Here is a 25,317-nt window from a genome sequence, read left to right as displayed (position 1 = left end):
AGGAGAGCAGATTTATGGCATTTAATAATTCATACCATTATTTGCATTAGTATTCCCTTTTGTCAAAATTCTTTGTAATCAGAATTATAACCATTCCTCAAAGTGAACCTCTGGGCATAGGAGAGGCTATTTCTAGAAGAAGAAACTGGTACATAGAGATAATAGGCATTGTTCAAGGTATATTTACTTGATGTGACTTTAGCAGATCAGGCTAATTCTAGCCCAAAGGACTTAGTTGACCCCAAGAGTTTAGAAGACAGGTACACATGTCAAGCAAAAATGCAAACAGAAAAAGAACACTGAAACAATGACCACTTATTCTGATCCAGGCCTGAAGATTGGCTTGTCCCTTTTCTCAAGGGTATAAATTGTTTACCTTTGATGACCTGGATTGTTGATGTGTTTTACTCAGTTTTGTGAAGACCTGGGTATGGAGTGGGTGATGAACTTTGGGGGAAGGAAACCCTGGGTATAGGTATACTTTTTTTGAAATTTATTTCAATGTGCATGGGTTAATCAGAGAAATTAAAGAAAGGGAAGCCAAGTGTGGATGTATAGAGCATAGGGGCTCCCATGGTTTCCTAGAGCTCTTCATATTTCCTTCTGGAAGCATCTGAGGGGAGGGCTTTGTGTCACTATCCATCTTTTGCTCTTTAGACAGGCTTTCTCCCTTTCTCTCTCCTTCAGAAATGGTGTGAAAAGGGAAAGATAAAAGGGCCGGGATTCCAAGGAAATTCCACATGTTGTATGGAAGTAGGAAATGGAGTCCTTAACCTCATCTAAAAATTTTGTTCCTAATATCTTCATTTTAGTACTTTTCTTTTCAGCAATAAAATTGGAACCGTTGCCTCTGCATCAAATTTGACTAAGGCTAAAAATAGATGAGCAAGGTTAAGCATGGAAGAAGTGGCCCAGCTTCTCCTTCCTCCTTTTGATTTTGTTTTAGTTTGAATGAGAAGGAGGTGGCTTACACAATGAACAAGAACAACAACTGGCTGGATGACTGTGTGCTTTGAGCCAGTTATGATATTTTTGTGGGAAAGCTTCCAATTCTGAAGTCTCAGTTATGTAGAGGTAGGAGGCAGCTGGTGTGAATATCTGTCTGCAGGGTACATGCACACTTATTCTGATCCAATATGACATGACAGCAATGTGCTTATTCAAGAAAATAGTTATCTCAATTTTCTTGTATTCTAACATAAAACTTCTTCATTCTCCCCACTCAAAAAAGAAAGAAAAAAAGAAAGAAAGAAAGAAAGAAAGAAAGAAAGAAAGAAAGAAAGAAAGAAAGAAAGAAAGGAAGAAGGAAAGAAAGAAAGGCCAAAGCCAAGGTCACCAAAATACTGTGAGATCTCTCAGCCGCCTCTAGTGAAGGATCCCAGTAATGAAATTAAGCTAAGTCTGAACTGGCCACATTAACTCATTATCTTTGTCCCCAGCTCCTCCATCCTCTCCCTGAAGTCTTCATTTAATTAACCACCGACAGCATTTTCCTCCAGTTTTTAGAATTTTTTGACTTCACAGGTCCAGGTGGTGACCAAATCCTGCTGCATATACCTTCAAAGCATTTGTCCATTCATTTATTCATGTACTTGTCATGCATTAATAAATACTTACTGAGTGCCATGCACTGTGCTAGGCACCAAGGATACAAGTGATGACTAAGAAAGACACAGTTTCTACTGTTACAGGGCTGCTAGTCCGGTGGGGGCCCAGACAGACAAATACACAGGCATTTTCAATACCTTTGTGTGCAAGCTGTTTTGTTGGGGAAGGTACAGGGAGCCCAGGGGGCAAATCTAGCCTTGGGCTATCAGAGGAGGCTTCCTAGAGAATTGATGATTTAGTTGAGACTTTAAGATTCCGAAAGATGTAGCCAGAAGAAGAGTGCATTTGACATTCCCCATTCAACAGATTTTTACTGACTGCTTTCTGTGGGTCAGGCTTTCTGCTAGACTCTGCAGAGTTAAGTAGAAAGATAGACTCAATCCCTGCTCTTCTAGTGCTCAGAGGAAGTCAGGGTGGGGTAGAAATATATGTGAAAATATAGGCACAAAGTATGTATCTATCTAATGTAACCATCAATATATACTCGGGAAATTAAACAGTTCATCATTTTCCTGCTGGAAAGTCCAACCAGCAATTGCTCCTGAGCATCCAGGCTCCTCCCAGTAGCTCCAACCTCTGCTATGGACTCTGCTCCCAGTCCATTAGGTGAGGAGCATGGGGAGGGTTCTCTTTAAGCTTTAGAGCCTTTACTGAAGAGCTGGGTTAATTAAAGAAGATTACACTATAGGAGGGGAAAACTGTTAATTGTCAGCTAAAATAGTTTTCCTCCATAGTTCATGGGAAAAAGAACCTAATTTATACACTCAACAAATACAAGCTAGCTGTTGTTCCCTGAGGTGCCCAACACTGATAGAAACTACTACCTATGGAGCTTTCATGTGAGCGAGGAGATAGATAGGAAATAAGTAAACATGTACATTGACAACTTAATGAGAGATACTTCTGATAGCTCCTCCGGGAAGGTGTTTCTGTTACATCCTGAAGGGAGTGTGTTTGATCTGGGACCTGAGGTTGGGAAGGAGCTGGTCTGTGAAAAGATAGAATAAAGTTGCAGAAATGGGAGCCCATGTAAAACTCTCCCCAGGGGTCTGTCTCCTGCCCTCACATCATTGCTTCTCTTCACAGGTGTCACATTCTAATCCGAGCCTGCTCACGACACAGCCATCGCTCTTTCAGGGCAGCTCAGCCCTATCTATGGGGGTTGCGTTTTCCCCCCACTTGTTTCGTGATCACAGGCAACACTGAGTTTTATGCCCGGATGGTGGGTCCTGTTTGTACGAACTACTTTCACCACCACACTGTGCCGGCTTCTCATTCATTCCCATTGTCTGGGAACTCAATCTTATTTCTGCAATTACTGAACCTAAAACTGATTTTGAGGGGTGAGGTGTTTTGGTGGATTATTAATCCGAAATCCTTTGTTTTCACTTCTTGTTCTAGTCACCCGCCTATTTTTCCGGACCATATTGTTCTAAGCCTCAATCTCATGAAGGTCAGGAGGCCACCGAATAACTACTTGCGACGCCACCGGATTGGCTTAGAGGGCCACTTCACGAAGCTCGCTTCGCAGATGCCCAGTAGCTCCGCGGGCCAGCCGTGAGGGCGCCAGGATGACGTCACCCGAAAGTGGCCGGCTCAGCGGGGGCGTGACGTCACGCGGGCGGGACAGTCAGCCGTGAGGTCACTTGGTGGGCGTGGTCAGGCCGAATCCCCAGTGTCGTCACGGGCGGGGGCGGGGCCAGAGCGTGTCAGCGAAGCCGAATCAAAACAAGCCGGAGACCCGCCTTTACCCTCCGGCTCGGGAGCGTCTCGCTCGCGTCCCGAGCCCGCGGCGCTCGCGCGGCTGCGAGCCTCGGGTGGCCGCGCGCCGGCTCCAGGAAGCCGGAGAGGGCGCGGCGGCCGGGATGGCGCGGCGCGGGCCGCGCGGCTAGACGGGCGCCGGAGGAGCCGCCGGCCCGCGCCCTCCATTCTCTTCCTCCCGGAGCCGGCTCCGCGCGGGCCGGGAGCGGCCGTGCGGCGGGGAGCCGCCTTCGCTGACGCCGGGCACCTGGACGCTCGCGAGATGCCCAACCCCAAAAACAGTAAAGGTGGCCGCAAAAACAAGCGCGCCAACAGCAGCGGGGACGAGCAGGAAAATGGAGCCGGGGCCCTGGCAGCGGCGGGCGCGGCGGGCGCGGCAGCCGGGGGGGGCCTGGCGGCGGCGGCCGGCTGCGGAGCGCCGGCGGCGGGAGCGCCGGGCACCGGGGGTGCGGCGGCCACCGGAGGCGCGGGGACTGGCACCGCCAACGCCGCGGCCGCCGCGGGGGCTGCAGCCGCGGGCGACGCCAAGAACGGTAAGACGGGGCTGGCGGGGCGTGCGCCAACTTCCTCCCCGACGGGGACGGCGCGGTGGCGGGGCCCGGGGCGGCGCGGGCGGTGCGTGGACAATGCGAGAGTCAGGAAGTGCTCACCCCGCCTCTCCGCCCCGCGGAGGCTGCCCCTTCCCGGTCCCCACGCCTGGCGGCGGCGACGGATCCACGGCCCCTTCCCGGGGTCTGCGCCGCTCCCCGGCCGCGCGCTCGGGGTCGGCTGCGCCTCCGACTCCGAGGGGCGCGGGGGTGCTCGGCGGCGGCCGTGCCCCCCTCGGGGCCTGCCCGTGCTGGCGGGGCCGAGTGTGTGCCCCGGGCCGTGGGGGAAGGGGGTAAGGGGCGGGGGGAGGAAAGAGCTGCCCAAGTTGAAAAGAATGATCCGATTGGAAACTTAGACACCAGTTCATTCTTCCCTGTGTCCCCCTCACCCCCTCGTCTTTCCTCCCGAGTGAGGAAGAGCCTTAAATCCCAGCAAATCCAGGCTTGCCGCAGCAATTGCCACAGGTGAAGAGGCCCCGAGACATTTTTACTATAGGGCGTGTGTGTGCGTGCTTGTGCGCGCGCGCGCTCTTTAATTCTCTTGCTCGCTTTTGAGGAAGGAAGAGAATCTGAACTTGACTTCCGTTCTCAGACCGGAGTTAAAAAAAAAAAATCATCCTCTATACGATTCTGTTTCACAGTTTTAAAAGGAAGCCTACTAATCTTAGGTAGTGCCTGAATGCACCTTTGTCGGGGTACTTAGGGAATAGTGAAGATGTGACAGGATTGCCGTTGTCACTACATGAAACATGGTTTTCGTTACAGGGTGCTAGGCAAACACTTTTTTCTTACTTGGACAGTTCTTTGAATTCCTCTGGTCAGGCAGTTTTTCAGGGAAGGTAATAGAGGTATAATTTAATGAAGGGAGATAAGGATCTTTATATCTGGCTTTTAACTTGTAGCTTTTCAGCTTTTGAAGCCATTCTTTATGCAGCTCAGTCACTTTTTAAACGGGCACCTGCACTTAAAGAACCCTACAGTGCTCTGAACATAGAAGATTGAAGTGTGCCTGTTAAGAACAGAACCATAGGCCCCGTTGGCTGTCTCTGCAATATTGAAATAAGGTTTTTCTTTTTTCCAGGAACAGACATCCTGGTTTTGAATGTGTGATAATATAGTTTTTGGCCAGGCTATCTTCTCCATGTTCTTTTGTTTTCCAAGCGCTAAACTTCATTTTGGTATTGATGTGGCAGAGGGGAAGGAAGACAGACTTGGTGGCTCAGCTCTTTAGAGCTCTGCCTTCTTAGGAAGGTTGGTCTTTCTCATCTGGTTTCCTTGCCTTTAAAATTGGAAAAAAAAATATATATATATGTTACATTGGCTCAGTCGTAAGGTTATTGTGAGGCTTGGAGTGTCACTTTCTTGCCCAGTTCCCAATTCTTGTTTTAAAGTCTTGTCACATTTCTAACATGCTTAGTAAAGTTCCTCAAGAAAAGTGATCAATGAATGATAGCTGTCATTCACTCCTTCAAAAAATATTAAGCACTTACAGTGTTACCACTCCTGTGCTAAGTATTAAAGGGTACAGTGGTAATCAAGAGAGGACATCCTGGTCCTCATGGAGCTTGCATTCCAGTTCTGGTGCTGGTCTGCCTTACCCTTTGTGTGTGTGTGTGTGTGTGTGTGTGTGTGTGTGTGTGTGTGTGTGTGTGTGTGTGTGTGTGTGTGTGTGTGTGTGTGTGTGTGTGTGTGTGTGTGTGTGTGTGTATGGCAGCTTCAAGTTGTCTGTTTCCTTTTTCTTCAAGATTAGATTTACTTTCACTGATCTCTGAAACTAATAATGCACTCTCTGCTAATTAATTGAATATAAATAAAAAAAGTTTAAAAAATTAGACCACTTTAAGGTGGCATGAAGAAATTTTTTTCTTAGGCTGGTGATACCTCCTCCTTTGTAAACTTCAAGCTGGTTATGGTGTCCCTGTTATTACTTTCCTCTGAAATGGCAAGCTCAGGTATATTTAACAGTTCTGTATATGTCTGTGTGAAGCTGTGCATTTCTGATTTGGAGCTTGTTTTATGAAATGAATGGGGAAAAGGGTGAAGAAATGGGCCAACCATTGCCATAGTCAGGGTTAGAGAAGGTACAAACTTTGATCAGTGAACTGTATTTTATGATGCTGCATTTGGTTCTGACATGGTATGAAGTCTCAGTGAATGCTCCACCTTAATTTGAAGAACTTCGCACTGCAATTGGTAACCGAACATGGATGCTAAGGCCTACAGTGTGCAAAATTGATAAGTAAGGAAATTATAAATGCCTTTTTTTTTTTTTTGCCATTTAAAGCTGTGCTTTATAATGTTGGGGTGGGAGAGATGACATGGGTGAATTTTAAAGGAAGGGGCAACAGATATGCAAACTCTCAAGAATCAACTGATAAGGCCCAATTATTTTTGACTTTTAGAATGACATTAGTTGGACTAGTATAGTATTTCTTTTTTTTTTTTTTAAAAGATTTATGTATTAGAGAGTAAGAGAGAATGAGCAGGGAGAACAATAGAGGGAGAAGCAGAACCCCCCCCCCCCCAGCTGAGCAGGGAGTCCTATCTTTTTTTTTTTTTTTTAAGATTTTATTTATTTATTTGACAGAGCACAAGCAAGGAGAGCAGCAGGCAGAGGGAGAAGCAGGTTCCCCACAGAGCAGGGAGCCCGATGCGGGGCTTGATCCCAGGACTCTGGGATCATGACCTGAGCCGAAGACAGACGCTTAACGGACTGAGCCACCCAGGCACCCCAGTTTTTTAAAGATTATTTACTTGAGAGAGAGCATGAGCAGGGTGGGGGGGTCAGAGGGAGAGGGAGAAGCAGACTCCCCGCTGAGCAGGGAGCCTGACAACACAGGATTTGATCCCAGGACCCCAAGATCATGACCTGGGCAGATGCTTAACTGCCTAACTGACTGAGCCATCCCTAGTATAGTATTTCTAAGTATATTTCAATTTTTTTTTTACTTAACTGTGACATTAGATTTTGATGTTATGAATATTACAAATAAAATAATTCTAAGGATGTAATAAATCAGAATTCTCTTAAAATTTTAAAGGGTTCTCACTGTGCAACTCAGTTGTGATCTACATCTGCAGGCATGCCAATTTCATGAAGTTAATAGTAGTTGCAGTTTGTACTTGTTTGGCGTTTATAGAATTGTTTTATTTATTTTTTTTATTTTTTATTTTTAAAGATTTTATTTACTTATTTGAGAGAGAGAATGAGAGACAGAGAGCACGAGGGAAGAAGGTCAGAGGGAGAGGCAGACTCCCCACCGAGCAGGGAGCCCGATGGGGGACTCGATCCCAGGACTCCAGGATCATGACCTGAGCCGAAGGCAGTCGCTTAACCGACTGAGCCACCCAGGCGCCCCCATAGAATTGTTTTATGTCTTGTAGTTCTTGGGCATTATGGCCATCAAGGAAGGGTACTATGAGTTCTTAGCTGTTCACTGTTTGTCAGTAGGTATAAATAGCTGCTTATTCTATAAAAGAAGACTGCTAGTTAGGGAAAGCTGGGGAAGCTATGGTATGATTGTAGGGGAAGGAATTGAACTGGTTGCAGTTGAGTAAGATGAATATTAATTGTAAGGACTTTGTACTCCTAATAAGTTTATTAGTACATTTTTAGATACTGGTTTATGAAGCTTTTTAAGGAATTGGCGTAAAAGGTGAAGTGCTATCCTATTCCTACATAGTAAACATCTGTGAACATACTGTAGCATTTTGATTGTAGGTAGACAAGATTTGCCAATCATTATTTTTAGGATCTAGTAATCATGCGGTAGATTATAACTATGCAGTTTCATTCTGGAATTCTGTTTCCATTAGGCCACTGCTTTTTCGCCAAAGGCCTGAAAATATATGAACCCTTGATCATAGTACCTAGTTTTCAGTAGGCCTGAATCCCAAGTCCTTTTATTAATTCCCGTTTTATGAATGACCGTGGTTCACCACTCCACTCATTCCTGACTGCCACCAGAACCCCTGGGTAGCTGAATCTCCCTTTTAATCCGTTCAGCAACACTTTATAGTAAATGGAGCTAGTTTACATAGTGATTTGGTTGTGCATTTGGTAGGCGTAGATTCCCATCCTGGCTCCTCAAATTACTTGCCATATGATCTTGGGCAAGTCATTTGACTTCTCTGAGACTCAGTTTTCTGCATATTTAAAATGGGATTATAACACCTACCCATAGATATACAGTAAGATCTATCATATATTACAGATATACTACTTATATATTATATATACATATACAGTGTTTGACTTATAATATGAGTTTATTAAGTGTTATTTGGCAGATTCTGGAAATAGTCTTTGAAACAGATTTTACATGTAGGAATTTTACTGGAAATGCCCTAGCTGGGCAGTGAGGGAAGCAGGATTGAACAGAGTGGGGAGGAGCTGAACTGCTGTGCAGTTAACAGCTGGGCCCTCTGGAGCTGGGATGGTCCTGCAGAGAGTTATCTCACCTTGAGGCATGGAAGCAGGACCTTTTAACTCGTTGTCCCCTGTTGACTGGTCATTTGGACATGGGCTGCCCCCAGAAAGAGGGTATGACCTGGGGAGTGGCATCTCTTAGCTGGTGAGCCTCTGGAGAGGCCCTCTATCTATAGTCATCAGAAGAAAAATGAAGAGTGTTTGCCTGCTGTTTATTTTCAAATCAAGGAATACTTATTGCAGGTCTGAGGTATGTTGAGTGTGATTGTCATCTTGGAAGACATTTTCTTGCCTTATTAGAAGTTAATTTTGTCAGGTCTTTAAAAATATCTGCTACTTTTGGACCTTGTCTTTTAAAATCCACTTTTGTAATGGGGATTGGTAGAAAATATTGCCTCATCCATCAAAGATTCATCTTGTGCACTTTTAAGAACTATTCTGTGTTCTGCTAATGGAGTTTTGTGTACAGTCCTTACTCGTTCTTTCTTGTTAGAGGACCTGAGTTTAAATTCTAGAAACTAAACCTTCAATGTCAGCTTTCCTGTAAGTCCAAGAATATATATCATTCCGTAGAGAATTGAAAACAGGAGATAAAATTGGCAAGTCTCTTGCAGCTTAATCCTCCTATGAATTTACTCCAGGCTTAGCTATGAACAATTTAAAAAACTTGAAGGCATCAAAAGGAAAACTTTAGGGGGAAAAAAAAATCTGTTCTGATTGTTGCTCACGATGTCTTTGGCATTTTTAAGGGATTGATTTAATTAAATTTAATTAAATTGATTGATTTAATTAAATGTTTTGTTATTTCATTATTTTAGCAGTAATAAAATGGCCATTGTGGAAAAAGAATTTAAAAAAATAAAGAAGATAGGTAAAGTTCTCTTTGACTTTCTAGTCAAGCTCATAATCCGACCACTTAGATCACCATTGTTAACATTTTGATATATATTCTTGTACACTTTTAATTTTTTCTCTTACAGATTTTCAAAAGTATGTATACAGTTTTCAGAAAGGATAATGAATTTTATAATCTGTTATACATATGCAGTATTTTGTAGACATTTTAGCAGAGTGGTAAATACACAGGTGCATCACCATTTTAATGACTGCATAACATGCCATCATATGTTTTTATCTTGGGTAATTTGATCATTCTACTCTTGTCTGACCTTTAGGTTCTTATTTATACATCTGTAGGCATTACCCAATTACTTTGAGTAAATTCTTTTTTTTTTTCCTTTTTTTTACCTGTGGACTTGTTGTGTCAAAGGATAGGCATTTTTTTTTTTTTTTATAATTACTTAATACATGCTGACAGATTGTCTCATAGAAAAGTTGTAGCAATGTGACCCCGCTGTGGTCAGAGTGTCCTTTCCCCGTAGCCTCACTAGTCTCTAGTTCTTGTTGTTTTTAGGCATGCTGGAGAATTGCTGGTATCCCCAACTGTCTCAGCAGTAAGAGAGCCCCAGTAGGATCAAGAGCCTGGAGGGGATGCTACCACACTTAAGGGGACTTGCCAAAGCTGCATTTATTTCTTTTGGGGACTTCTGTGCTCCTTAGTGATTTGGTGGCTAAGAAGGATTCAACAAGATATCTAATGGTGAGTGGTATTTTGGCAGTTGGTAATAGTGAAGATGAAAACACAGGCTTTTGAAATTCTGGCTGCACCATTATTGTGATCCTAAGAAATAAGGCCTAAAAATTTTAAAGTTTTAGTCAATAAGCATGCAGTCTGAATAGGTGTGGGTACAAACCTAGGTGCCCCAGTTTACTAGCAAAGTGACTTTGGGGCAAGTTATGTAACCTTTCTCGGACTCCATTTTCTAAACACAACCCTTTAGAGTGTTTTTGAAGATGAAGAAGAACTGTATTAAAGATCTTGGCTCAGGGCCTGGCGGATATGGGCACTCTCAGTAGTAGGTTTATAAGTTTTGTGATTTGTTCAACTTTATTCAGTTACAAGACTTTTTAAACTATTCTGCATTGAGAACAGACACCAAAAGACAGTAAGATGGTGGTGAAGGGTCTGTGAATATTAATATAAGAAAAGACTGATTTCATACAGGTTATTATTCGAGCACTGATTTGATTACAGGTGATCTGTTCTTCCCTCATCATCTCTCTTTGATTATAGTTTACCTGGAAAAATCAGATGATTTAGCAGAAAAAAAAAAGTAAAAAGCAAAATGTGAAAATTGTTATATCCTGCTTTCTTCATTTATTTATTCATCTCCTGTATTGAGTGCCTGCTATTTGTCAGGCACCGTGCTAGGCGCTGGGATTACAAGGAGAACAGAATTGGGCCCAAGGGGTTTATGGTCTACAGGGAACCAGTACAAGTTAGGTTATTACATGCACACTACACAAGGGGAGCTTAGAAATAAAGAGCTGGAGCTTCTGAGGTGATAAAAATTTGGATTAAAGGTGGGGATTGTGAGACCCCTGGGTGGCTCAGCCAGTTAAGTCTCCTGACTGTTGGTTTTGGCTCAGGTCATGATCTTAAGGGTCGTGAGATTGAGCCCCATGTTGGAGCCTGTGCTCAGCAAGGAGTCTGCTGGAGCTTCTCTCTCCCTCTCTCTCTCTGCCTCCCCCTCCCCACCAAATAAATAAATCCTTAAAAAAAAAAAAAAGATGGGATTGTGTTATGATATGGAGAAGTGAAATAAACATGTGGAGTTGAAGAGTAGCTGACAGGAGGTGGGGAGCTCAGGGTATTCTTTGGGGATCAGCCAGGGCTTAATATTACTAACATACTAATATGAATATCCCCTCTCTCCAGCCACAACCAGAAAGTTCATTAGTTCGAATGTTTTATTTGTTTATTCATTTTTTTGTTCATCTGTGTACACATCCATTTACTAAACATTTATTATGTGCCTATTGTCTATTCTATAATTGGAAGTTTAATGTTGAATTGTACTTGAACGCATCAGAATCTACGTTCCTATAGGCTCGTGGTGAAGTTGGAACAGAGACATGTGAACACCAGGAGCCATGATAATGTGCTATGGATGCCCAGTGGAGGAAATGATTTGTTTCCTGGAGGAGGGGATATTTGAGCTGAGTCTTGCAGGAAGAGAAGCAGTTAGCTCTGAAGCAAAGGGAGGATGTTTCAAACAGAGGGAGGTGAGAATGAGACTTAAGTTCTGGTTGCTGCCAGGAGTTTATGACTGGTCTCAGGTGCAGTGGTAGGACAGGAGGCTGGAAAGGGAGTGGGGCCAGACGGTTTTGTAGCCAGTAGAGGACCATCCTTGAGGTTTGCAAGCAGGCACATACATGGTCAACTGCACCTGCAAAAGGGTGTAGTTCATTTAGCTTGGTTTGTCATTATAAGTTGTTGACAAGCTGGTAAAGTTGTAATTTCAATAGAATGGTATTTTAGCAACTTTTCTTTTGATATAACTAGTCAAGGATTATTGGCCCAACCTGCCATGGACCCTTGAGTATGGTTTTTCAGTAAAGCAGTGGGCACAGTACCCACGGCTGTTAGTGGAGAATCTGTTTTCATTGTGGGCACCAGCATCCCTGTGCTTTCTGAGCCATGGAAGGTTAGCTGATTGAGGTTAACTTAAGAGAACCAACTGCCAAGGGAGTGGTTGGGGCCATCTGAGCAGAAAGGGTTTTCTCTGGAGGGAGAGCTGTTCCTATGGTTTATTTTTCATATCTCCATAGAAAGTGTATATATATCTCTGTTGCCAGGTTGGATTAATTTTCTTGGTTTGTCATTCTATTTTTATCATCATTGGATCAGTTTTAAAACAAATTCTGGTTGTGGTTGGCTCTCATTGTTTTGTACAAAGTAACTTTGTGTATATGTGTGTGTGTCCTAATTCTGTATATTTTAGAAAGCTTCCAGTTCTCAGTGGTTGGTGAAATAGCAACTTGCTTTATTTAATCAACAGGATGTTTCAGTTCGATTGTACTAGAGTGTTTTTTTTTTTTTTTAAGATCTTATTTATTTATTTGACAGAGAGCACAAGCAGGCAGAGCGGCGGGCAGAGGGAGAGGGAGAAGCAGGCTCCCCGCTGAGCAGGGAGCCTGATGTGGGGCTCGATCCCAGGACCCTGGGATCATGACCTGAGCCGAAGGCGGATGCTTAACCGAGCCACCCAGGCGCCCTATACTAGAGTATTTTTATAAAATGGCAGAGAGTACTGTTTCTAACGCTTACTTATTATATGTCCTGATTTATTAGAAGTAGAAAAGGGAAACAGATTCTTTCTGCTAAATTATACTTATGAGGATAATATGTGAAAACAAGAGTTAGAAACAAAGATTCAGAGGAAGTTTAAAGAAAAGAGGAAGACAAAGAGGAAGTGTTAAGTGTTAATCATAAAATTGCTTTGACTGCAATTAATAAAGTTAGCACGATTTTCATATACACTCATATATATAATGTAATCTGTACATTTAAGTTGTCAGGAGGAAAAGATTTTCCTCCATCCTCTTAGGTGTAATAATTGGGGTCTGCAGATTAAGCCAACAAAAGATAAATTAATAAGGGAAAAGACAGATTTAATCACAGGAAAAGAATTTGACTCAAAGTGGGGGGTTTTATATATAGGAGAAAGGGAGGGGAGAAAGACACGGGAAAACTGATGACTTCTTAATAAGAGAGGGGGAGAGGAAGATGGGTGCCTATAGGAAAAGAAATAACTTTCTGGAAAGATAAATGGGCTCCTAGAGAATAGATGAGAGAGAGGATAGTTTTGCGGCAATGTCTGCTTAGGTGTGGTATGGAGACTTCTCTCTGGTGATAGGAGTCAGTCTTCCCTGATTGCTCCTACAAGGAGACTTAGGTCAGTTCTTTTGAGAGGCTCTGCTTTTAGGCAGACAAGAGATTTCAGGAACTCAAATGCCTTCAGCTGAAAATAATTTTTAGGCTACAGTGGCACATTCTTGATCTCTTCAAAATATTTTGCAGTTCAGATCACATTACCCCCGTAATAGCAATTACAGGTAGTCAGATTGCAAAAGACAGTGTCATAGTTCAGGATTTTTAATTTTTATTTTGTTGGAAATTTATTAGAAATAGATGGTCTTAAAGCATATGCCTTTAAAAAACTGAGAAAAAGGATAAGTTTAGGCAAAAGTTAACAGGGTATTGAATTGCTCATATAAGTAAGGAAGCTATTTGCCAGATTTAAAATGTAGCTTTTTCCCTAGGGATAAGCATAAGTTTGATGATACTTCCGATCCATGTCCTTTCAAGTTATAAAAGCATCTCAGGAGAGTCTTTTGACACTGATGTTGAAACTGAATCAGAAAACTCTTTAAGATTTCTAAATGAGCACTCCTGAATGTGGTTGTTTCAGTATAATATTTAGTAGAACTCTCTTATTATACAACTTCTTATTAAAGTGGCACATTACTTGTTATGTATCAGTGCCTGACGAAGCTCAGTGTCTGGGCAGAAGTGGAAACTGGGGAATGTATAGAATCAAGTTTGGCTATTTTTGATTGGCAGCATGTACAGTTTGTAATCTGAGAAGCTGAGCTGAGGATGGTTGGTGACGGTTGTTACTGAACACACACAGTGCTGCCAGAAGCCAGGAGAGAGCCTGGCATCGAGAAATAGGAAGTGTCCTTCTCTGGTAGAGGTGAAAATGTGTACATCTAACATAGGGGGCAGCTCCAAGAACGACTCCAGGTGGTTTCGAGCTCTTCAGATCGGTTCTCAGTGGACAGTGCTTACATGCTGCAGTGCTGTTAGCCCTGTGAGGATATGGTGCCGCTATATTAGGCATTTAGTTTTAGATGTGCAGATGATGTCTTGCTTCCGGAGCAAATTGGGTAAGATTTCTGGGTGCAAGGTGTGTTAGAGCTGCAGAACCCATAGAATCCACAGAAAGGAGAAGCAGCTGCTTCCAGCAATTGGAACAATGATGATACCACAACTGCCCATTATTGAGTGCTTTCCAGGAGCCAGATACGACACCCGGCAGTCGGCAGTCTGCACTTGAGAATGAGGACACTAAGCTCCAGATAAGTCCTTTTTTGCAGAAAAGGCATGTTTGGGTTACAGAGATGTGCCTGACCCTGATGCCACAGTTTGATCCTGTGTCATATTGGGCCCATCTTGACTGACACCCGTGCGTGTGTATAAATAAGGAACATGTTTTTAAGTAGAGGACTTAAATGCAGTTTAAAAACATCAAGGAAGCAATAGCGCTGTTTAAATTACTTTTTTAAAAAAAATATTTATTTTTTAACAGAGAGACAGCGAGAGAGGGAACCCAAGCAGGGAGAGTGGGGGAGGGAGAAGCAGGCTTCCCGCGGAGCAGGGAGCCCGATGCGGGGACTCAATCCCAGGGATCATGACCTGAGCCAAAGGCAGACGCTTAACAACTGAGCCACCCAGGCACCCTTAAATTACTTTTAAAAGGCCTTACGCTTATCATTTGGGTACTTGAACTGAAATTAAATTTGTGAAACAAACACTTGACCAAGGAAGCACTTCGCTCATACATTTTCCATTCATGTTGATTTGATTCCTTCTCATTATGATGGAAGGATTTCCTGGTCTTGGAATTGTGGAGGTTGTCAACATTTGAACTGACACTTCCTGTTTTTAATGGACCGTAGGCTAAAGCCCTAGATGTGGGATCACTGGTCACGAGGCATATGTTTTGTTTTGTTTTTTTTTAAGATTTTATTTATTTATTTGAGAGAGAGCACAAATAGGCAGAGCAGCAGGCAGAGGGAGAGGGAGAAGCAGACTCTCCGCTGAGCAGGGAGCCTGATGTGGGACTTGATCCCCCGCACCCTAGGATCGTGACCTGAGCTGAAGGCAGTCCATTAACCACCTGAGCCACTCAGGTGCCCAAGGCATGTGGTTTTTAAGGCTTCCAGACGAAGTGCCAAAGTGCCCTCTAGAGAGGGTTTACCTGTTTGCACGACCACTGGCTCTGCATAGGGTGTGCCTTTCTTCACAGTCCTCAGCCTGGGTTTTGATGATCATTTTCATCTCCACCCATCAGATAGATGAACAATTACATCTTATTGTCATTTTTATTTGCATTTGGTGGATTGTCAGTAAGTGAGTGCCTTTATATGTATACTGCTCATTCTTAGTGTTTTCCTCTTTGTGCTTTTTGTTCATTTCACTAGTGGGATGTTTGTGTTCTTACTGATTTGCACAGAGTTTTTGTATATTCAGGATGCTTTTTTGATGTACATTTTCCCTGGTCTTTTGTTTATCTTTTGTCTTATTTCAGATGAGCTTGCTGGTTAGAAATGTTACGGTTTTGTATGATCACAGAACATCCACATAGAGAACTCAAGAGAAAGGTAGGGAGCTTGAGGAAAGGAGCCTGTTCGATGGTCCTCGCAGGCAAAGCAGTGTGGGCATGGCATAAGGTTAATGACTGCGTTCACTTGGATATCAGTGCACAGCAGTGCTCTTACGGTAGTGAGGTTCTGTTGCCTTTTTGTATTTAATTTTTGAGCCTCTGTTTTCACAGACTTGGTTGCAGTTCCTGCCACCTTCCCTGACCCTCCACTTCCCTGACCGCTGTTGTCCAGTTGACAGCAGGGCTGCAGTGCTCAACACCTGTCATGTCTTGCACATTTCTAAAATACCTTGCACTTTTTATTCTAGCTACATTAGCTACTTATCACCTCTTCTCAAGAAGAGAGCTACAGGGCGCCTGGGTGGCTCAGTTGGTTGGGCAACTGCCTTCGGCTCAGGTCATGATCCTCGAGTCCCAGGATTGAGTCCTGCATCGGGCTTCCTGCTCAGCGGGGAGTCTGCTTCTCTCTCTGACCCTCCCCCCTCTCATGCTCTCTCTCTCAAATAAATAAAATCTTAAAAAAACCCCACAAAAACAAAGCTGCAGACTCAGTCCTCTTAAGGCTAAACTGCCCATAACTTCCTTGCAATAACACACTAAAATGCCAAGTCACAAGAAAGTTCTCAATTTTATCTTTGTGGCACTTGGATTGAAATTAAATTTGTATGTTAATAAAATGAAGATATAGCATTCAGTCAAACCAAAATTTATTTGCACCCCCATGATCTAGTCGACCCTTGTGCTTCTCAAATGGCTGTGATTTGGAAGAGGTTTCCAAACTCCCTGCGTGTTCCAGAGAGTGTGAGATTTGACAGACATAGGTCATAACTTGAGATCTGGCATTTTGCAAGACCAATGAACTTTTCTCAGCCCAAATGTTTTGTTTTGTTTTTAAAGATTTTATTTATTTATTTATTTATTTGAGAGAGAGAGAGAGAGAGAGAGAGAGAGAGATCTCAAGACCCCGAGATCATGACCTAAGCTGAAATCAAGAGTCAGAGCCACCCGGGTGCCCCTTAGCCCAAGTGTTCTTATCTGTAGAAAATAAAGGTGATATATTGTTTGTGACCAACTCTTTGCCAGCAAATGTTTGAAAAAGCTAATCGTTGGGTCATGATTTGGGGGTTTTGGTGTTTTCTGGGTGAATTTTTGGTTCTTAGCTACCTTTGTGGTAGTGTGGCTGCTTCCCACCGAGTTGAACGCACACACTGATATGTTGAAGAACCCAGGCCAGGCCTTGGCTTTCTTTCCCCCCTTGAATTCGCAGCAAATGTTATTCTTCCAGAATCCTTATTGGGGGAGTTTCTTTCCACGTCCAGGTATAGGAGCTCTGCTGTGTAGGTTTTCCAGGACAATCTGCAGTGCTTGCGGGTGTTCTCAGGGCAAGGCCAGCCCCTCGAGGGAGGAGCTCCTAGGAGTTTCTGCTGCGGCTTTCTGACCGACCCCACCAGGAGAAGGACTGCGGTGAAGCCATGGGCAGGGTTCTGTTCAACAGAGTGTGGAGAGCTGACTTGGGGATTCTTCTTTTGGGATCTGTGAATCATCTTGTCCCCAGGTTTCATCATAACAGCAAATTCCACTATGATTTTAACCATTTTATTAACAGAGCCTTGCTTTTGGCTGTTGTGCTGCCTGATGTATGTGTGTATGCGCCTGGATCTGTAATCATGCCTCAGTTTGAATCTTGATTCACTCAGGCCTTTCTGCTTTTTGCTCTTTACTTGCCTCTAGGGTCCTAAGAAGTGGGAATTAAGTGTTGCTGTAAAAGCATTTGAAATGCTTACATGCGACTTTCGTTTGTTTCCTTACCTCCCTTTTAGATTTTGCATTTTTTATTTTACTTTATTTAAAAGATTTCATTTATTTTTCAGAGAGAGAGAGCACAAGCACGGAGAGTGGCAGGCAGAGGGAGAAGCAGGCTCCCCGTTGAGCAAGGGGCCTGACATGGGACTCGATCCCAGGACCCTGAGATCATGGCCTGAGCTGAAGGCAGATGCTTAAGTGACTGAGCCACCCAGGCGCCCCTAGATTTTGCCTTTTAAATTACATTGAAAAATTTTGGATATATCAAACTATATTGTGGATTTTATCACAATAACTTATATAGGCATATGATGCTTGGTATGTGTAAGTATCAATGTATGCATGCAGATGTATCAATATGTTGAATGATTGTTTTTCTTGAGATATGGTTGATTTAAAAATACTTTGTAAACTTCATCCTTGAGATATTCACATTTGACACTTTTGACTTTGGACTAAATCAGTTTTCCTCATAACTTTTTAATCTTCCATGAGATATGTGGTCTGAAGATGACTTGGAAGAATTTTTAAAGAATTAATTGGAAGTGTTTTTCTCTTGACAGATTGGAAATACTATTTAGAATTCATTTAGTATATAATTGTATACATTTATATATATTTATATATTTCCACAGAATTATATCTACTGTGACAGATTCTCCTATAGCAAAAAGAAATTTCCATAGATTTTTGGTAACTTTATAAATGGTATATATTTTTTTCCCTCTAGTTTAGAAATGAATAGTTTTGAGTCTTTGAGAGTGACCATACTATAAAGTTACATCTTTGTTCTACAGAAGTAACTGGAAAAGGAGTGAATGTCGAGTTAGAATGACATCACTGGCTTAATATCTCAGTGGGGGTCTATAACTTTTGAGTTTCCTTAGCAGTAGAAAATCTTATGAAATACTGTCTTGAAAACAAGTCATATTACAGCAGGTTGTGTTGAGTGTGAATATGTGGTAAACTGCTGGACCAGAATAGAGACATGACTGATTCTTGAGTCTAGTTTTTATTTTTACTGAGGTATGTATAAGACTTAGACATGTTCTCTCCTTTGACAAGTCTTTCCTTGTTGCAACAGATTCTGTAACTTGCTTGTTGGTTGCTGATGCAGCGTTTCAGAAATAGACCAGTGTGGCCCCCAGGCAAAGGTTTTGTCTTTTCTCCTTGGGATCCCAGCAGAGTGACTGCCAGGCTGGGAGGGATCACTGTACAACATTTTCCCAGGTTTATTTTGAAGGGCAGGCAAGGGAGCAGAAAGTTTATTTTTCACGGAACTCAACAGGGCAGAAAAGGCACATGGAAAACAAAGGATTATAAGGATTTAGTTTAGTTTGGGGTATGGATAGGGTCGGGAAATGAGTTTTGTTACGGTGTGCTGTGATTTTGTGATTTAGATCGACTAGTCTTAAATAAGCTCAGCTGGTATGTTGACCCAGTCTGTTGACCCAAACAGGGTTCAGGCAAGACAGGCTGAGCTGCTTTTTCTTTAATGTCCGTGTGCTACTTCTGCTGCCTAGTTCAGATAGAATGGTGTGTTTCTTTACATTCTTTCCAAGGAAAATTGCTTTATTCTCATTAATGACAATGTAAGCCTTTGCGCATAACTTTTTTTTTTTTTAGTTTAGCAACTCTGTTAGCTAGAGTAGATTTATCACATTGTCTTTTTTTTTTTAAGATTCATTTATCTTAGAGCACGTGTCAGTGAGGGGGAGGGGCAAAGGGAGAGGGAGAGAGACTCCGGAAGTAGATTCCCCGCCAAGGGCAGAGCCTGACCCAGGGCTTGATCCCAGACCCTGAGATCATGACCTGAGCTGAAATCAGGAGTTGGATGCTCAACCGACTGAGCCACCCTGGCGCCCCCCCCCTCTTTTTTTTTTAAATATTTTATTTATTTATTTGACAGAGAGAGACACAGTGAGAGAGGGAACACAAGCAGGGGGAGTGGGAGAGGGAGAAGCAGGCTTCCCGCTGAGCAGGGAGCCCGATGTGGGGCTCGATCCCAGGACCCTGAGGTCCGACCTGATCCGAAGGCAGACGCTTAATGACTGAGCCACCCAGGCGCCCCTCTATCTTTGTTTTTAAGGAGTGCAAAGATGGGGTCAGGAAAACTTCATATCATAATTGGGTTTAAGCACTTCTTTAATTTGGGTTTCCTTGTACCTAGTTTTAAGGTAAGTCTGAGTGTTAATATGAGTATTGAACATTTTGAATAAGCTTTTGGGTCATCAGATCCCAGTAAGTATTGCTATAATTTTGAATAAGGCACTGTTCCAAATTATAGAACTACTTATTATGATCTGGTTACACAAAGCCTATTGGTCACTGTCTCTTATAAGTTGGCTTTCTGCACGTGTATTGATCTGTGTGCGGTATGGGTAAGAGTGGAAGAGGGAAGGCCACGTACAGCTGGATGACCATGGGCAGATCACTGAAGGATCCCATGTGCTCAGGAAATGTTTGTAGAATATGAAGAGATTGCCTTATTTCTATTCTGTGAAACTTTGGTATTTTTAAGAAACATTTTGGAAAACTATGGAACCATTATCTTCATTTTGATATTCAGCCTAAACCAGGCATATTTGGGTCTCTGTCCTTTGGGATCTTGACGTGGCCTCTGTTAGAAAAGGAAAAATGCATTTTCTACTTTATAGTCATTATTGATACAGATTTTTTACCGATAACAGAACGTGAAAGCCAGAATAGAAATAAAAAATCGGTACAGTAGAAGCCTATAGCTTTCAGTTTAGTGTGAGCTTGAGGCTAGGTAGGCTGTGGGTTTTAATTGAAAGTAGGGAAAGAGTATAGGTCTAAGAGAATAAACAATATATTGAGAGAATGTTAAAAACCCAAGTTGTTAAATGTAGTTGACGAGCTCTTTTTTTTTTTTAAATGTAAAACTTCCATGTTTATTTGTATAAAGTGGCTTGTCTGAGTAAAAGCATGTGTTTAAACCCTATTCAAAGCATAAAAACATGTTTAATTGAATGTAATCACCGTGTACTAGATTTGCTACCCACTTTGGAGCAGTCTCAGCTACTAGAATAACATAAGGGAGGATAAACTAAATCGGAGGTTAAGACAGATGTGCTTAAGTGAGCTTATTTGTAGCTCCTAATTAAAACAAGTTGACAAAATATTTTTGTATTATTCCCTTTATGTATAAGACTTAGTGTCTTTTTTTATGGAGTAGGGAAAAGGTCTCAAAATATTTGAGAACGTTAAGGAAACTTCCTGGTTTTCACTTAAAAAAAAATACTTAGCAGTTAATCAAGAAATGATACGCAAACACATAGTGAATTTGAGGTGTGGTGTGGGGGCAACGGGGGATGCAGTTAGCCTTCCTCAGTCTGTGTCCACCTGGTTCCCCTCTAATCTGCTTTGTGTGCTGCGGCCACAGCGAGAGACCGTGGCTGAAGCAGAGGCTTCGCTCTTGGGCCTGGTGGGTGATTAGGTGGGAAGACCAGACCAGGGCCTAATCGTGGAACTCCTTGAACGTACTCGGAGGACTTGGGCTTTAATCTGGGCATTTCTGAGTTTCCTGAATGTGTGTATGATGTAATCATAGTGTGATTTTTTTTTTTTCAGAAGGCTGATTTCAAAGTGGTAGTCAAACGTTTTTGCTTTGTGTGACCCCCTAATAGAATTTGAAACCACAGCTCCTCTTGCACATTTAATGCTGTTACACCTAGTTTTTTAAAGATTTAAATAAATGCAGAGGATACCATTTCCATTGTATTGTAAACATCATTTAAACGTATTTAAAGAGAATTCCAGTATCATAGTAACTTGATAACCATTTATCAGCTATTTGAAAAATAGTAGTCAAAAATTTTACATTTTTTCTTGATTTCTATTCAATTCTTACCCAGAATTTGATTCTAAGACCAAGTATTGTCCTGCTTGAAAGTCTCTTACTGATTATTCTATCATATTTTTCTATAACAAAGTATGTATATAAACAAGTTTATGTTAAGAAGCACTTCTGGAATGGCAGGGTAAGGACCTTTAGAAATCTGCTTCTCCATAAAACAATGAGAACAAACGCAAAAATGATTAAACTCAACTTTTTCAGAACTCTGGAAATTAACCATAGGCTTGCAGTAATCCTTGGAGTGTATATTCAGGGAAAAGGACTGAATCATAGTAACAACAGTGAATGTTGTTGTGTTTTTTTTTTCTCTAATACTTCTTTTTAAAATTTTATTTTGTTATGTTAATCACCATACATTGCATCATTAGTTTCTGATGTAGTGATCCATGATTCCTTGTTTGCGTATAACACCCAGTGCTCCATGCAGAGCATGCCCTCTTTAATACCCATCACCAGGCTGACCCATCCCCCCACCCCCTCCACTCTAGAACCCTCAGTTTGATTCCCAGAGTCCACAGTCTCTCATGGTTCGTCTCTCCCTCCGTTTTCCCCCCTTTCATTTTTCCCTTCCTACTATTTTTTTTTTTTAAACATATAACGTATTATTTGTTTCAGAGGTACAGGTCTGTGATTCATCAGTCTTACACAATTCACAGCGCTCACCATAGCACATACCCTCCCCAGTGTCTATCACCCAGCCACCCCATCCCTCCCACCCCCCACCACTCCAGCAACCCTCAGTTTGTTTCCTGAGATTAAGAATTTCTCATATCAGTGAGGTCATATGATACATGTCTTTCTCTGATTGACTTATTTCACTTAGAATGTTGTTGTGTTTTAACTTGCTCTATCCCACTCCCTCTCCCTGGCTCCATGGTAGCTTTAAACGAGTAGCCTAGTAATCATTGGAGGGGGAAGAACAGGTTTGGAGCTTCCCCAAAAGCCCGAGCTCCAGAGAATTGTCACTATTTACTTGTATGGAAGCTCCCCAGTAAAGGCTCATTCATAGGGCTTGTCTTTATTTGACCTGGCTCAAAAATTGCCAGGTGGTTAAGTCTTATTCTTAGGATATCTATTGAAAACAATCAGCAGCAATTGTTCAGCATCACAACTGGCTGGGTCAGTGATAGCAGTTGGGGCAAACAAGAGGTTGGCCAAACAACTTAAAAAGAAAATCCTGGGAATGAGATGTCCATAGGGGGCTCATGAAAAGCTCTGATATATTCCCAGTGCTCCAGAAGACTCTGCCCATGGGCAGGGCTGCACGCAGGCCCAGGAAATACTTGAAGAAGTGGCCCTCGTTCTCACCTCTGGCCTTGAGGCTCTGCACAAGCAGTAGGTAAAGGCTGAAACAGTTGTGAACTGTTGAAGCATTGAAGGCGTGTCCCGGCACACACACACAGCCCCATGGTGAAGGGTGGGAGACTCAGTTATTAGCTCAGTTATCACTAAACTAACTGAGCAGAGACTTCAAAGGCTGCACATGACAAAAAAAACCCAACAGACTTTACAGAATTAGTCCAAGAAAATCACTAAACAAACAAACAGCAATAGTAAGGAGGAGAGAGAGGGAATCTGGTTTTCAGAGTTGCCACCTTGTATTTTTTAAAGTGTTCGGTGTTCAAAAAAATATGATACTCAAATAGTAAAAAATGACTTATGATCTTATTCACCACTTGGCATCTCCAGTGCTAAACTCTGCATTGGCCACATAACAGGTGTTCAAAAACATTTGAATTGACGTGTATTGATTAGCGAGTAGTTGTAATTAGCTGATTTTGAGAGCCACTATGTATTTTCTTTGTTCTGTTACAAGTGTTTAACCCTAAGACAAACCCTGGCATTGTGAATACGTCTCCTAGAACAGGGTCCTTGTTAAATGACATTTTAAAAAGCCATACATTTGCCCAAATGTGTGTTGATTTAGTATCCTGGAAAATTTGAAGGCTCTTTCTTTAGGCAGTTATGTATAGTCACCTGCTAAGAAAACTGACTTATTCAGAGACCAGATCATTTTGAGAAGTTTGCTATATGAAATTTATCTTTATAGTTTTGAGTTTTTAAAACATTTTAAGAATATAATTATTATACCTTTTTTTGCAGATGTCCAGATCTCTAGTGACCTACAGTCAAGTACTCACATTATATTGTATTTGACTTCTTTATTTAATGATTCAGAGGATTTTGATGTGTCAGACCTCGTGAATTAAGACTACTTATCAGCACATGCTGATTTAAAAAATCTGGCCTCAAATTCATAATATTTGCAGATGACAGACTTTTACCATTTTCATGATCAGTTGTAATGATGGAAGATATTCAGGGTTGTCAGGTACTGTATTGATGTTCCCTGATTCATTCCAAGAGCAGAAAAAAGGAAACTGGAAATACTGATGTCTTTACATCTGTGCACAGTGTTAATCAATATTTCCTTTTTCCAAATACTCATTTGTGTATATTTTTCATCATTCTCTTTTACTCCAGCATCTGAAAAAAGATGAAGTAAACCTGCTAGACTGGCAAGCTTCAAACTCCTGTGTCACTGCAGGGAGGAGATGCTTACTGACTTTGCATTGATGCCGGCCGGGGAGGCAGGGGCTGATGAGGATCTTCTCGAATGTGGTCAGAATTCCGAATGGTGATGACAGATTGCTGCCGTGGTTAATGCTGAGCTGGCCAACATTAAAAGAGTGACAACTGAAAGGGGAACCCATAAAGTAAACTCTTGTTTACTGGCAATTGTAGATGAGGCCAAAAATGACTGGGGTTCACAGTGGATCATGAAGTTAAAACTTAATTGTTAAGGAACTTGGTTAGCAAAACAGTCATTCCCTTTCGAGGACTAGTTCGGGTTTATAAGAGGTTGAAGGCCCTGGTCTTTCTAGTTTTTGTTTCACAGTTTTCTGTTTGTAAATGTAAAAGAACATAATAAGCAGTTTTCCTATGAAAGAGTATTTTGGGTTTTCTGCACTAAAGCAAGTAAAAGTTAAATGCAAGCATTTTTTTTGTTTGTTTGTTTTTCACTGTGGAAATAGTAGCATGTAGATAGATGTGTGCACGTGCACATGGATGCATGTATGTGTGTAAATTTACACGGAGAAGGTTGTATCTATAGTTATTCATAGATAACTCATGCACATATGTGAGTCTGCCTTATTTCATTTGACATGTTATAAATTTATAATTCTTATATATGAGTACATTTTTCTATGATTAGTTTACTGATGAATATAATCTTTTCCTATTAAAAAAAGTTGCCATTATAATTGCTAATGCCCCTGATGAAGACTAGATAGCTTCAGTAATCTGTTAACTCTCCCTATTATTACATCGACATTCCTTTTTTTTAAAAAATATTTATTTATTTATTTTATATATAGAGAGAGTACGTGTGTGAGTATGGGGGGGGCAGGGGAAAGGGAGAAGGAGAGAAGCAGACTCCCCCCGAGGGTGCAGCCTCAATCCCGCCACCCCAAGACCACAGCCTGAGCTGAAATCAAGAGTGGGATGCTCAGCTGACTGAGCCATCCAGGCGCCCCTACATTCACATTTTTTTTTAAGGGGGAGGGCAGAAGGAGAGGGAGAGAGAATCTTCATGCAGACCCTGTGCTGAGGGCAGAGCCTGACACAGGGCTTGATCTCACGACCCTGAGATCATGACCTGAGCTGAAATCAAGAGTCAGATGCTTAATCAACTGAGCCAGGCATCCCTACATTGACATTTTTTTTTTTTAAAGATTTAATTTATTTGAGAGAGAGTGCAGAAGCAGGCAGAGCAGCAGGCCAAGGGAGAGGGAGAAGCAGGCTCTCTGCTGAGGAAGGAGTCTGATGTGGGGCTCGATCCCAGGACCCTGGGATCATGACCTGAGCCAAAGGCTGATGCTTAACGACTGAGCCACCCAGGCGCCCCGATGTTGACATTTCTTAAGTAGTCATTCTAGGATGACTTTGTTGGACTCC

At 42.2% G+C, this 25,317-nt stretch overlaps 1 protein-coding gene across 14 annotated transcripts in view; it reads left to right on the top strand.

Moving 5' to 3' along the window:
- Positions 1 to 3,346: 3,346 nt before the first annotated feature.
- Positions 3,347 to 25,317, top strand: part of HECA (hdc homolog, cell cycle regulator) — a 44,702-nt gene continuing 22,731 nt past the window's right edge. For all 14 annotated transcript variants that reach the window (XR_003521358.2, XR_003521357.2, XR_003521355.2 and 11 more), the window contains exon 1: positions 3,347 to 3,902. Coding sequence is in view for 6 of the 14 variants with exons in the window: in XM_027601610.2 (XP_027457411.1) it covers positions 3,632 to 3,902 (271 nt within the window). In the remaining 8 variants the exon portion in view is untranslated. The remainder of the gene's footprint in view (positions 3,903 to 25,317) is intronic.

This window comes from Zalophus californianus, chromosome 7 (assembly GCF_009762305.2).
Source record: "Zalophus californianus isolate mZalCal1 chromosome 7, mZalCal1.pri.v2, whole genome shotgun sequence".
Classification (NCBI taxonomy): domain Eukaryota; kingdom Metazoa; phylum Chordata; class Mammalia; order Carnivora; family Otariidae; genus Zalophus; species Zalophus californianus.
Note: the sequence above shows the minus strand (reverse complement) of the source record. Positions and strands in the feature narration are given on the sequence as shown.